The 14,049-nt window shown below is 49.6% G+C and overlaps 1 protein-coding gene across 1 annotated transcript; it reads left to right on the forward strand.

The window, feature by feature from the left end:
• The first annotated feature begins 3,613 nt into the window (after window positions 1-3,613).
• On the forward strand, window positions 3,614-10,087 carry LOC119373371 (uncharacterized). Its single transcript, XM_037643392.2, has 5 exons — window positions 3,614-3,805; window positions 4,596-4,906; window positions 6,211-6,670; window positions 7,493-7,731; window positions 9,644-10,087. Exons 1-5 carry the CDS (start codon window positions 3,614-3,616, stop codon window positions 10,005-10,007), a joined length of 1,566 nt encoding a protein of 521 aa, XP_037499320.2. The 3' UTR covers window positions 10,008-10,087.
• The last annotated feature ends 3,962 nt before the right edge of the window (window positions 10,088-14,049 follow it).

Here is a 14,049-nt window from a genome sequence, read left to right on the forward strand (position 1 = left end):
CTCGAAGATCACTCTTTTCTGCAGTGAACTACATAAACTTTGCTGGAAAAGCTCTCATGCAACAGGATACTTCACCTTTTCGGTTCTCTCTGTTCAGCGATATTGAAAACTACATACTACATACCTTTCTATTCGCTCGGCTGTTTATATGTCGATCTGTTGAACAGATTGTGCATGCATTTCGAGTTATAAAAGTGTCGCGCACGAGAGCGAAATCGCAGATTTGTTAAAATAATAACTCTTTACTGTATACCTTGAAGGCAATTGTGGCATGATCATTTGCCACTGCGCAAAACTGAAGCGTGGAACTCTGTTGATATACTTCGTATAAGGCAATGCTATTAAGCGTATTTTTATATAAAAAAATGTTGCTAACGCTTCATTGAGCCGAGCGTACCCTGACAATACTGTTTACTGGGTTAGAAATGGTCAAAGCAAAAAAAAAAAAAGCTTATCCTTTCACGCATGGAGGGAATCGATTTCATGCGAGCCCTAGGTCTATATACATACTGTGTTGCAGCAGCATGTGCGCGTTAAAAATTTTCGGGATGTGCTATTCCTGATCAAAATAACATGAAGCACTGTGCCGAGGAAGTTTTAACAAGAGTGCATTACGAAAAAAAAAGTTGAAATTAAAAGCAGTGCAGAAACCAAACCCTAGCTGTTTACGCTCTGGCAATGCCAAAAAAAAAAGAGCTGTTTGTCGGAACACATCAAAATATTTGCAAATGCACTGCAACGTTGGGAATATTAAGATGTCAATCATTTTTAATGGCCTATTTTGTACGTATCTGTAGGAAATTAGAACGTATTCGCAAAATAAGATACACCTTACCTACCGCACGCCGATTCGCCCGTGCGTTCGGCTGCTGGCGTTCCCAACCGAGACATAAATATTTCACGCACAACTTCCACTTACCGTACACACACCAATTCTGTTACACAAAACACCCAGCTGAACAGCAAGCATGGTGCGCAAGCAAGGTATGCGTCAGCGATCAGTCGAAGGAAGTAATGTTGAATGTTCTCGATGTTCGATAATGTTCTCAAGTGCGCAGTGAAGTGAACCTGAACACCGACTGCAAAGCTAGCGCAAACAGTCAATATTCACCAAGTGTCGAAGTAAATATCTCGCACAGTCATTACGCTAATGCAACTATGTTTACAGCTCCGGACCTTGCGAACACACCCGTCCGTGACACGAAAAGAGACCGATGAAGCCACGATAGTTGCGAGCACATGGCAACATTCGCCGTACGTTTCATTAGTTACACCGCTAACCGCGCAGTCGATTCATAACTGCCGATGACTCGAAATCACTTCTAATATCCTCTTGAAGAAACACACACACATATTGCAGTTACGTCGAGCGTAAGACGGCATCGTGGCGAAAAGACCGGTCACTTCTCAACACACGCTACCAACGCGCCGGACGGTCTGGAAGGGAAATGGCCGCCGCCGCCCATTGTTGCCCGCGTGCAGCCTACCCTTGCGGTACTCTGAAATTTTCCAGTGACTCTAGCTAGGAGTAGAGTTACTGTATATGCTACCTTTAGGTAGCAGAGTTGCGCATACACTCTAAGACAAAATCGAGTATTTGTGGAGTATTTCTGCCACACAACATTAATCGTCATCTGGCTTGCTCGCGTTTCCTTTCTTGAAAACCCAGCTCTCGTCACTCTCCTGTCGAGAATGCTATGTCACGCTGATAACGCGCGTGCCGTTCGTGGCCGGGAAGTGGCGCGATCGCGGTGATAACGCGAGGAAAGTACGCGAGGTGGATGACGATTGTTGTTGTGTGGCAGAAACACTCCCAAAATACTCGATTTTGTCTTAGAGTGTAGGTTCGGCTAGCAACCGCAGCTATGCGGTGACGTAGCACTCCATTTGTGCAGATGCAATGCCTATCGTGTCGGCAATTAACATGTCCGGCGTGTCGAAGACCGGCGATGAACATTGATTATCGATGACTAGTGTTAATTCAGTTCGCTACAGCGGCGGCGTCCAAAAATACAAAAATTGGCCCGAGCGTCAGCTTCTCCGCAATGCATGGTTGCTAGCGGCGTTTGGAAGACAGATGCGCAACTCTGCTACCTAAAGGTAGCCTAGGTAGGAGCGCCTCATAGCGCCCCTAGCGGCGCAGTCACAGAACATCGATGCCATGTGAGGCGCCACCTGGCATCGTCATAATGAAACTGAGACTAGAACAAAAACAGAACACAACATCATCCCCTCTTCAGAAAGAAGGGCGCCTCTATAGAAACCTGAATAACATTACTTATACCATAGTCCCTTTGAAGGACTATGCTTATACCTAATAAGGTACGATACAGATTTTTTAACAAAGCATAAGAAAATCACAACACTGCATTCCCTGTATATGATGAAATGATGAAAAAAGATATGATGAAAAAAAAAACTAGAACTGAACTGCGTTACGTAGTCTGCGAAGCGAACCGGCTTACTATGTCTTCGTTTGGAGCGGCGCCGACGCCTAGACCGGTGAGGTTTCCGCGAGAGCTGTGGATACAGAAGTCGCTTACTATGGTCCGGCGGGGCAGATGGGGCCCAATCAGCTGAAGGACTCTCCACACCTCCACCCCCCCCCCCCCTTTAGAAGGAGTCGTTCCGCTGCAAGGGAGCTTCTTACGCTGGCCACTGAAGAAAACATTTCAGCACTGTCAGGGCCGGAACACGCACGCACATGATTAGCAGGCACAGATGGGACATGGCCAGCCGCCGCAGATGCAGCATCAGCGCACAAAATGAAAGCGGGCACAGTCGGCGTATAGGCACGACCAGCGGATGTACACTCGATGCACGCAGGGTAGTAGCAGATTCTGTAGAAACACTAAAAGTCGGATGAAGTACAGCCGGAGTATGGACAGTAGCAGGAAGCACGGTAGCAGTAGGCACAGCAGGGGCACGCACAGTCGGAACACGTACAGCCGCAGTATGCATAGTAGCAGTAGACCTAATCGGAGCGAGCACAGTAGCAGTACGGAGAGTCGCATTATTTGCGGGGAAATCTGGCACGATTTCAGTAGGAGAGCATGTCATAGTTGTACCGCAGGTATTGATGCCCAGTGAATTAATTGATGGCATCACGGCCAAGAAGCGTCATGCCACGTGTAGTCACGTAAAGTGTGACAGGAGCAGTAGTGCCGCAGTGCGCGATGTTGGCAGTAAATTGACCGATGTTTGCGATGGTCTGCCTGGAATAATTCTCAACTACAAAGTTGGACTTCACCAAGCGAAGGCCACAAAAATGACTGTGAAAGTCATCGGCACTCATCAAAGACCCAGATGCACCGGTGTCGACGAGAAATGACAAAGGGATATCATTTACGGAAGCCATGACGCAAGGTTCCGGAGCTCCTTCGGAAACAATCCACGTTTAAAACTGTAACCGTGTTGGTCTGACCTTGACTATGTGTTTCAGAACAATGAACTGTAGTGGGAAAACATGAGGTGCTTGATTTTCAGACTGAACGGAAATGTCCGCGCTTCCCGCACGACAAACAAGTGCGATTGCGGGCCGGACAACGAAACAAGTCACCTAAGTGGCGAAATGAGCCGCATCTGTAGCAGTGTGCATTCGAGAAATGCGATGATGACGGCTGAAACTAGCTCAAAGCTCGGTCTTGACCTTGAGAAAATGAACTCGGCGAGACGGATTCGCCGTTTTGTTGGCTTCCCTGCACAAGCGAAGCTGAAGGACCGCCATGGTGGCCTCTTCGATACGACTGGGAAGAAGGACGGCTACGATAGTCTTCCCGATGCAACGGTGAAGGAGGTCCGCCATGTTGGCGAGCCCCAGCAGACACGGAACGGGCGCCATGATGCCCAGCGGCGGAAATGTTTTCAACCGGATGCGGAGAGAAGTGTTCCATCCGAGTACGTACGAGCTCGTCCTCACGAGCGATGGAAATGGCTTCTGTTAATGTCACCGACGAACCTTGCTGAAGAAGACAGCAGCGAACGTTTGCCGATGCGACGCCGATAACTGGTGTCTGATCATATCGTGCTCCAACGCGCCGAAACCAGAAGACGCGGTGAGAGTGCGAAGACTCGCAATGAAATCCGCTAAGTCGCACCCGGGAGCTGCCTGCGTTCCTGGAATTTTTGACGAGCGACATATCGCAGGACGTTTTTTTGAAGTGGTTGTCGAAAAGAGCCACGGCCTCTTGAAATGGATTTGAAGGCGTCGGCGTCACGGTTCCTACTACTACTACTACTACTACTACTACTACTACTACTACTACTACTACTACTACTACTACTACTACTAATACTACTACTACTACTACTACTACTACTAGTAGTAGTAGTTCTACTACTAATATTAATAATACTACTACTGCTACTGCTAGTTCTACTGCTACCTACCCTACTAGGTCTTGGTCAACCCCCGTAGAGGGTGTGACCCACATTTCCGTGGGATAAGCGCAACTTCCACAGTGGACTCGTGTGATTTTCTGCAGTAGTCATCACCATCGTCAGGTAGGCGCGCTGCGCGAGGAGAACGAGAGGAAGCAACCATGCTGGCTTCGACAAAGCACCGGAGCTCGCATTCACCTATGCGTTTATCGCAGCCCGAGGGGCGGCGAGTTTGCTTCGCCGACACATCGACCGAAGAGAGCACCGAGGAAACGAGCCAGAGTTCATCGCGGGCGTTCTCAGAGCTTCACTTCGAGGACTTCCGGATGAACCTGCCTGCTGCTCGTCCCACCTCGGCATCTGCTGGCTATTGGGACCGCTATAGCAGCCCGCCGCAGTGCAGGCCCGACTTCATGTCCGTGGCGTCGTCTACGACTTTACCGCTCGAGGGAGCTCCGTCAACGCCAGCTGGCTTATTCCCGGAGGAACCGGCGATCCCTTCTAGTCTCCTGTTACTGAGACCACGGTAAGTTATCGACACGCAGCAGGTTTGGTGTGCAACCATAGTAACACACCGCTACTCTGCACTGGTCAGCTGAGAGTAGCGTTGTGTTGCTAGCGCATTGTGTTGATATGCAACGGCTGTTGCCGCCTTACAGAAGAGAGCTGCAGCATATTTGAGCGACATCACTGCATCCGAAAAAGCGGTCTGAAGCGAGGACTGCCATGAAGGCCTAGCGGCCCGGCACGGAGTCCGCGAAGAAAGACAAACGACCGCTTTCTTCGAAAGCCAAATGCTGATTCATTGAGCGGAATAGCGCTGTGAAATAGCGTGCACAAAATAAAGCTTGTAGCACGGAATCGTGGCAATGGTACACTACTTAGGCGGCTTGCTTGTTGCATGAACAGCGCGAGGTTGTGATCGTGGTACAGATCAAGAACATCAAAACCAAAATACAACGGGCTATAAAGTAAGGGGGACTCAGTAAAGATTGGAATATTGCATATGGACCAGAAAACTGTGCTTAATTCTTTCACGTACCATGACCCTTGTGAGAATATCTCGAACTGTTTATGACCGTGCTCAAGGGATGCCCTAAATATTTGAGAGTGAACGTATAATATTATGATCTAGCGGTTTTATACGTGCCACGCGCTGCCACTTTTGAAGCGCATCCTCTGTCCACCTACCATTGAACCCGCCACCCATCTCAACGACACTTCGAAGACGACCTCCTCCAAAGCATAAGCTGGTAAAAGCTGATACAGGCCACACCGTGACTGCCGTACCTGAATTATTAGTTCGCGCAGAACAGCTAAATATGCTGTCAGAAAGAGATGTCATGATCACACAGATTGCTAATCATATATGCGGCTATGAAGGCATAGGGAGGGAGGCGTCAGTTTCATCGCAGCCCCCCCTCTCCCCGTTGGTCGAAGCTAAAGGACAACATGCCTCACAGTGAATGAAAAAGAAATGAAGGTGTGACTTGTTTCTCACAATGGCCTGCCTTTGGTCCCTGGCTTTGCAAAAATAAAGATGGGAAATAAACAGCTCTTTAAATGCAATATCGTGGGCCTTCGCCGCTGTGATCGTAGAAAAACCTAAGTGGCCATAATTGAGTGAACGTGTGGAAAGACATTGGGACCGCGCCCCTTCTAGGTGATTAAAGGGGCGAGGGCGCCCCCACTGCCCCTCTCGTGCGCACGCCTATGTATGAAGGCATATTGAAAGATGCGGCGCCGTGCTTAGCAAGAGCCCTTTTTTGTTCATACACCTTGCTGATTCAAACCTCATGTACCTTTGTTCTTGAATATTCTTCGACACAGTTTACAAGCCACGAGGTCATCGCTCGAGGCGAGCTGGCCTAACGCCTTCGAGCGGGATTCGTCAAGCGGCACCTTCCAACCAGCGCCACCTCCAGATGACCGCGGCGCTTCCGCGCTCTCCTGGCTTCCCAGCATTGTCATCGGGGTACTGGTGGCTGCGATGCTGACCGTGGCACTAACCTTAGCGCTGACCATGGACCTGCAGGACGCGGACGTCGGAGATTGGCCAGCTTCTCCGGTACAGAGCTTCATGGGGAATATCGGCTCGGGCAGGGCTGCCATCCCACCGGGTCCCGTGTTCAAGCCTCAGGGACGAAGACCAGGAGCGAAATTCCGCCCCATATCGGAAGCTCACAACGTAACCCGCCAGTCACGAACTGTTGGGAGAGCGCAGCGCAGAGACAGGGCGTTGGGCGTGCAGGGACCCCGCCTGCCGAGCCTTGGCGTCAGCAACAGAACGGTAAGCGAAAGGGCAGGTCGGGTGCAGTGAAATTACTGCTGGATGACCACCAGAATACACACATATCGCCTTGTTACACACCGAATAGACGACACGGCCGTATTCGAAAATCTCTTCCTTCATAAATGCCGTTGGGTGCTCGATAGCGACCTTTGCACTTACAATGTGCAGCAGTACGAATCGCTGTCATCTTCTCTTAAGAAGGCTTATCTCAGAACCTTCTGGTTTTCACAGGAGTTTTTATTATAGTGTGTCCTTTGTTGGCATATCAAAATGGAACGAAGACCACATCATTACTCAATACCGCAGGGTCTGGCCTATTAGCTTCTGATTATAAGGGTAGCCTCTTGTAACCCATTCGTCTTCAGGAAAAGTAAATGACATTCCAGACATTCGCTATCCTTGGTCTCAAAATAGCAACAAATGAGGAATCCATATGGTCGGTCTTATTTGGCCAAGTTCTCTATATCAGGGTGGAAAGCTCAGGTTAGCCAGACACAAGTAGCTCAACATGCGCAGGCTTCGACTATCGAGGCTCCGCGCCTCGTACACATTATTCGGGTGTAGTACCACATTAGTTTCGCGCTTATCGAAGGGCTCTGATGGCACCTCGAACTCAGAAATAATTTCGGGCACTGTCCTACCTCTAACTGCGTGTCGCCACTCTATGTTCGTGGGCGTTACTTCGTATTTGTGTGATATTACTCTAGGTTTGTCAGCTGCCTTATATACCAGGAACACCTCGTCATCTGAAACAGCATGGCCAGGCAAACATATGGCGCACCCGCTAAAGAATGTTTCTCTCTCGCTCTCTTTGACCAGCTGTCTCACCGGTGCGGCCGCCACATGTACACCTACTGCCAGGAAGGGCGCAGCGAAGTCTACTACAGTGCCTCCTTGCGTACCTGTACTTCAACGGAGGCTGACAGCGTGCACGTGTGTAATCACGGCGTCAACCGATTCACCAGCCTCGACAGCTGCCACATAAGCTGCGTGCACGCGTCGAGCGGGAGGCCGCAAGACCGATGCTATGAGGCCGCTCTCTTCACCACCTGCTCGTGGTGAGCGCTCCACAGATTCTCGCAGTTTGAATCCTATAGTCGTGCTGCTAAAATTCGTGGCAGTGTAATGCAGTCACAGTGGTGTACACTTAACACAGTTACACACACCAAGACACACAGTTCAGGAGAAGATGGTGGCTTGAGGTCATAAGACATAGTAAAATTGGGAGCACTGGTGGAGCCACCGTTTCGACAAGTACACTTGTCATCGTCAAGGCAGCAAGCACCATCCTGACGTTGCTGTACTGACGGAGACAACACCACTTGTTGAAACAGCGACACCCCCTGTATAACGATTTCTCACCACTTCTACACAAGAGTCACTCCTGATAACTAAGTAGAAAGAACTTGAATTAGGCTTCCGAAGCTGCCTTGATTCCAAGGCTCAGGTTGCACGTTCGCCTTGCTGAACAGTCATACTCTGTGCCGTTCACTTAGCGCATCAAGACGGGACAAAGAGTGACAAAAATTATCGTAGTGTGTGTGTGTGTGTGTGTGTGTCGCTCTTCGTCTCGTCTAAGAGGATTACGCCTATGACAGTTAGTTATTGCGAGATAAAAACTTGGCAATGGGCTAGTTGGTTAAACGTTATCAACTTTCCTTGCGCAAACTTACACGGGGAACTGGACACAGCGAAGAAAGACATGCAAAACACATCTTCGCTGTTCTCACTTCCTTTCGTAAGACTGCGCAAGGAAAGTTATTAAATTGCGCATTTTTGCTGGTTTGTTCACGATTTACACAGAAAAGGACGTAAACAGGACACAGAAAGAGACATACAACCGTGTCGTTTACCGACTTGGACCTGTCCATTCATTGTTTAATATGCAGGTGTACAGGCAGGCAGGTTTTTATGATAATTTCCGCCTAAGACCGCACATGGTGCATTCCGAGAAGCGTTTACTTCCTACTTCTGTCTCCGGAAAGCCCGGGACCAAACGCAGGCCTTTGCGAGGAGCACGTTATCGCTACATTTTAATTTTCGCATCCTTCGCGAAGCTTCCTTTCATAAGGACTTGAGAAAGGTGAGGGGGGGGGTGCTGAAACATGCTCCCCAGTAAATTGGGAACCCTGCACACGTCTACGTTGGTATATACCAGGTTGTACACGCATGAACGCATGCATGACAAATGTGGCATAGTGAATAGAGAGTTTGTGAATTGGGGCCCCAAGGAGCTTGGGCACCCAAGAAGCTTGCGAGCCGCCAGGGCGCATGCGCAGAACCCAAGCCACTCTTGGGCTCTTGCGCTCGCGTTGACTTAAGACGCAAAAATTTAAAACTACCGTGGGTCCCCAAGGTGTCTTGGGTCACCACCAAGAACAAGACACAGACGCAACGCCGGCCAAGGCGCACTATGGCCCGCGTCTCGCATGATTGTATTTTCGTCGTGTGTGGCTCTCCGTGCGCTTGACCCAACGCAGCCTGCGTTGGCCCAATGTTCAAACTCTGCTGATCATCCGAACGCAAGATCAGGCTGCCCAACGCAGCTTGCGGACCCAGCGTCTTGGGTCCCCAATTCTCAAACTCTCTAATGACATGTTACGACATGAACACCTTGATTTGTCTAAAATCCAAACAATGCCCTGTATGCAGCGCCTCGCCGACTACTTCGCATTACGTCGATTCCCACAGCACCTTGATTCCCACAGTCTGCGATTCGTCGATTCCCACAGCCTGCGAATTTGACTTCACGCCGCGTATCGGCTGTTGACAGTACTTTCATTTAGCCTCCTTGTCCATAACCGCGTTGACGAGGTAAAAGGGGACTAGCAATTGAGAAGGCAAATCCGACAGAAAGACGTGTATTTAAGAGCTGTGTCGCCCTCTTTTCCTTACGCTTCAAGACCACCATGGAACCTCAGAAACTCGCCCTATTTTCAGTCCTCTTAAGCCTTGCTGTATTGTGTACAGGCAAGACGTGGCCGAGACTTGGTGGTACTACGACGGCGCTGTATGCACCCAGTGGAGCCTCCCGCTGGGCAACTGTCCTCTCCAGGTCGAGCGGGTGTTCCGAAGCCGACGCGTGTGTGACGACACGTGTATTCTGCGTCGGGAGGGAGAATACAGTGGCGAGCAACAACGCTGCGACGCCCCCGACGCCGCCACCTGCACTCCGCGGCAGCTGAAGTACCCGTACTTCGCCAGCATGCGGGCGAACGGGGCCGCCCGCTGCATCAGTGCCTCAAGCCCCGAACTCAAGGCGCATCGCTGCCTCGTCGGCACGAACCGATTCGAATCGGTGGCGAGCTGCGAACGGGCCTGCGCCGATATGTGACGCATTCTGCGAAGAAGCAGTAGTTTCGTCGCAGGCTGCGGTATTGAACCCGCGAATAAACATGACGCGAACGTCGCTGATTAGCGCAAAATATGGCTGTTTCTTTTATCTCCCCTATTACAGTAAGCAACGATGGTTTATGGCAGCGCACATCACTAAACAAAACGGCCCAGACTGCAAGATTAGATAAAGAAAGCGCCTTTTCCGTTAGGTTCTGCGTCGTCATTTGTTCTGATGCTCGCTGCTATAAACTATGATGACTAACCAGCTAGCGCACCAGAACGCCTTAAACAGTAAGCAAAGAAGGTCATTGGTTCGTCATAGGCAAACGTGGATTTCTTAATCTATGCTGTCATGACCTACCAAAGAAGAAAAATGGTAGCAAGGCCAAGCATTAAAAGCGATAGCAATGAATTGGAGAACACACGCGAAAGAAGGTCCGTCGTTCTACGGACTATATCAGCCAATCATCGTCCTGCGCACACCGCCGAACATGAACAGATTTCGTTAGACAAGCGCGAACGCTCGCTGTCATGACGCTGGTGCGATGAACGCAGGCAGAGGAGCGAACGCTTTATGTTGCCTCCCAGATCGAGCAGGGGCCATAGCGGCTCCCCTAGACTTTGCATAAGGCTGGATCCGCCTGTAGCAAAGAACACTCCTCTTCATCGCAACGTTTATACACAAATACCGACCATACAAAATTAAGTACCGCAGCCCATAGAGTTTCCCATAGATACACTAGAGGGAACTCTGGCGCTAGTGTCTATGGGAGCTTCAACGCATGGCGCTTCAGCCAGCATAAAAATGATGGGTAGTACACGTATTTGTCTAAACTTCGTTCTTTCGGCTCCAGTTCGCTCCGCGTCGCCTGAATCCGCTTTGTCGCAAGACGAAGTTCAGCAAAAGTCAGCAGTTCCACTTCACCATTTTAACCTTTTGTGGCTCACCAATTGAAATCTGGTCACGAAGTTCACAACGGTCCATTCTTTTACCTGAAACGAACGCCAAAACACAGCAATAAACAAAGCCACAAGTGCGTTCGAAGCCGTCAGTACGAAGATTAGGCAAATCCGTGTACCCATCATTCCCATGGTGGCTGAACGATCGCAGCGCCAGAGTTCCCTCTAGGTAATTGTAGGAATCTTTGTGCCGAAGCCGAAGGTCTTGATTTTACAGCGAACCTCTATATGGCTAGTCGAAACCGAAATTCTCCGCTCTGGTAGATTAGAAGCAATAGAACATATATGCAATAGCGTTGAAGAGATCGTTTCGTAGAAATTCCGGCGTCGTTGTCGGTGTTGCCGTCGGCATTGTTGGTTGTGAGCAAAACATCGGCGCTGTCGGTGAGCGAAAATTCGACATAAGATGCCAAAAATAAATAATATTCGGTTTGAGACTCGAACCAAGCCCTTCTGCGTGGCAAGCAGGTGTTCTACCACAGAGCCACGCCGCTACTTGAAAGCGATTCTGAAAGAAACCCTATACGAATGTCATGTAGAGCAAGAATTTTTTTGGTTTGAGTAAGTTTTTTTTGGTTTGAGCACTCGAACCGAGGCCTTCTGCATAGCAAACAGGTGTTCTACCGCAGAGCCACGCCGCTGCTTGGTGCAGAGCAAGGAGTGTAGAGCTTGTTCACACATGCGACTAACTCCGGTCGCGCGACCCTTTGCGACTGGCAAGCAAATAGCAATTCAAGGGGACCGATGTTTGTACCTGCTTGCGACTTATACCAGTTGCCACGCAGAATTCACGTCTGCCTGCGCTGCCATCGCCCAGTATAATAAGCTGACGTCCTGTTTTTCCGCATGTGATTCGTTACGCAGAGGTTTGCCATTTGAGTCGCGCGACTGAAAAATCGAGCAGCGAGCGACTGAGCCAAAACAGTCGCTTTGCGCCCAAAGCGGCCATTTGCGGCCACGTGCGACCAGTCGCTTTGCGACTAACTTGGTTGCGCGACCGGCGCTATTCGCAGGTGTGAACAAGCCTTAACGCATATAATATTTCGTGGCAGAAGCGTACATTCGCACCAGGCATGAACACATGTCAACTGCGCAACGAGTGGGTGGTTTAGTGGCCCACCCATTACGCAGCGCTCAGGCATAATTAATGATTATCATGCGCAACAGCATCAACAAAGGGTGCCGGTGCGCGTTTTGCCTTACGGACGCGTAGTGGGTACTTTGCCAATTCTCATAAAGGAGGAAATATGGCGCAGTGGACACTTCCCAACTGTACTTGCAGTAGGCATTCTAGAATAACAGAGAGCTGAGCTAGTTGGTAAGTATTCATTCTAAAAAGACAGGGCGTGCAAACACGGACACAAGAAAGAAGTCAGGACACCACAAACGCCGTTTGTGGTGTCCTGACTTCTTTCTTGTGTCCGTGTTTGCACGCCCTGTCTTTTTAGAAAGAGGCATTCTAGGATAGTTTGAAACGGCCAATTTCCCGTGCACACGCGTTCTTTTCCTTACGACGCGGTTGAGGTGTCTACCCAGAATCGAAACCCAGGCCAGCGAATGAAAAGGCGATGAGAACGGGACCCGATTGCTCTATCGCGTTCTCCTTTTGAAGGCGAAGCTCAAGTGTCCTCAAAGTTTTTTTTAGATGTGAAGCATCTTATAGCGGAGTTCAGTCCGGTGGTCGTGGTGGTGGTGTGCGGCGTGATCACCCTTACTGCGCATGCGCAGACCTTCTCCACTTTCCCTCTCCCCTCCCCCTCTCCACATCATCTCTCCCCTTCCATTCCCCCTCCCTTTTCCCTTTCCTCCTCTCTACTTCCCCTCTTCACTCCTCCTCTCCCCTCCCATCTCACCTCCCTCTTTCCCCTCTGCCCTCCCCTATCTCCCCCTCCCCTCCCCCTCTCCACATCTCCTCTCTCCTTCCCTTCCCCCTCCCCTCTCCATTCCCGCTCTCCACTTCCCTTCTCCCCTTTCCCCCTCACCACTCCACCTCTGATACGCGGGCTCTACATGCCGAAACACTGCTTCACATCGCCTCATGGTCCCCTTTAGCGGGAGATGGTGTGATTTTTTATTGTCAGGCATACAAAGATGGAACTAGTCTCTAAAGTCGAATATGCTCAACTTCCTACGTATAACTAGATCTTGCAAAAATACTTGTACCTATGCATTCTCCTCCTCAACAACGTCAACCTAAAAAACTTTTGTTCATGTTCCTCGAGGACATTACCTTAATTAAACTGTATAGTGGTTTACAACACAACTATTACGCTCGCGCTTGCACATTTATACCAATATCATGTAGTTTCTTTTTCTTTTGTTTCCCTACCCTCCTGCTCCTAGGGTCTTTCTGTCCTCAATCCCCTTCCCCTACACTGAGTAGCATTCCGATGCATTCTCTCTGTCTCTCTCTCGCCGTTCCAGATGTGCAAAAACTTCTATTGTGTATGTGTCTCAGAAATTGGATAAGACCCACCACTCACAACTGGTCCACTAAAAGGGTAGTCGTCCGCGGGTGAAAACGCGACTGCCACAGAAACCGGGCCGACCGGGCAATTTCTGTACAGACGTAACCAGTAATTGACAAAGATAATAATTAACCGTAGGGATTTGCTCAGGGGTGAACACAGGAGCCACACGTGTCAAGTTCGCGAGCCACAAGAGCCAGTGGCGCCCTTCTCGTTGTCCACACTATGTATATGCTGATGACATCGCATTTTTTTCATCAGCAGGTGATATTCACGAACTGTTCCAAATATTACAGTCATACTTGTCAGCACTAGAAAGCTGGCTTGATAGTATACATCTACATTTGAATGTCAGTAAATGCGCCGTGCTAACATTTCCATTAAAAGACCCTATCCACATGTCACTTTCCTATCATCTCGAGCCTATTCCACAAGTAGAGAAAGTAAAATATCTCGGTGTCATATATGACCGATCTATGACGTGGAAGGCGCATATTGAAAACATCGCAACAAAGGGTGTTCGAGCAGTCGGACTATTAAGGAAGATCAGTCATTGCCGATTAGGTATGAGGAGACATACACTTATATCAATATACTGCATGTATGTTCGTC

This window comes from Rhipicephalus sanguineus, chromosome 11 (genome assembly GCF_013339695.2).
Source record: "Rhipicephalus sanguineus isolate Rsan-2018 chromosome 11, BIME_Rsan_1.4, whole genome shotgun sequence".
Taxonomy (NCBI): domain Eukaryota; kingdom Metazoa; phylum Arthropoda; class Arachnida; order Ixodida; family Ixodidae; genus Rhipicephalus; species Rhipicephalus sanguineus.

What these genes read in the sequence shown, in the direction of transcription:
- LOC119373371 (XM_037643392.2), top strand. Translation starts at nt 3,614, where the DNA reads ATGACGGCTGAAACTAGCTCAAAGCTCGGTCTTGACCTTGAGAAAATG. An exon ending in CGGTGAAGGAGGTCCGCCAT is followed by an intron (nt 3,806 to 4,595) that starts GTTGGCGAGCCC and finishes CGTTTATCGCAG; the next exon opens with CCCGAGGGGCGGCGAGTTTG. An exon ending in TTGGCGTCAGCAACAGAACG is followed by an intron (nt 6,671 to 7,492) that starts GTAAGCGAAAGG and finishes CTCTTTGACCAG; the next exon opens with CTGTCTCACCGGTGCGGCCG.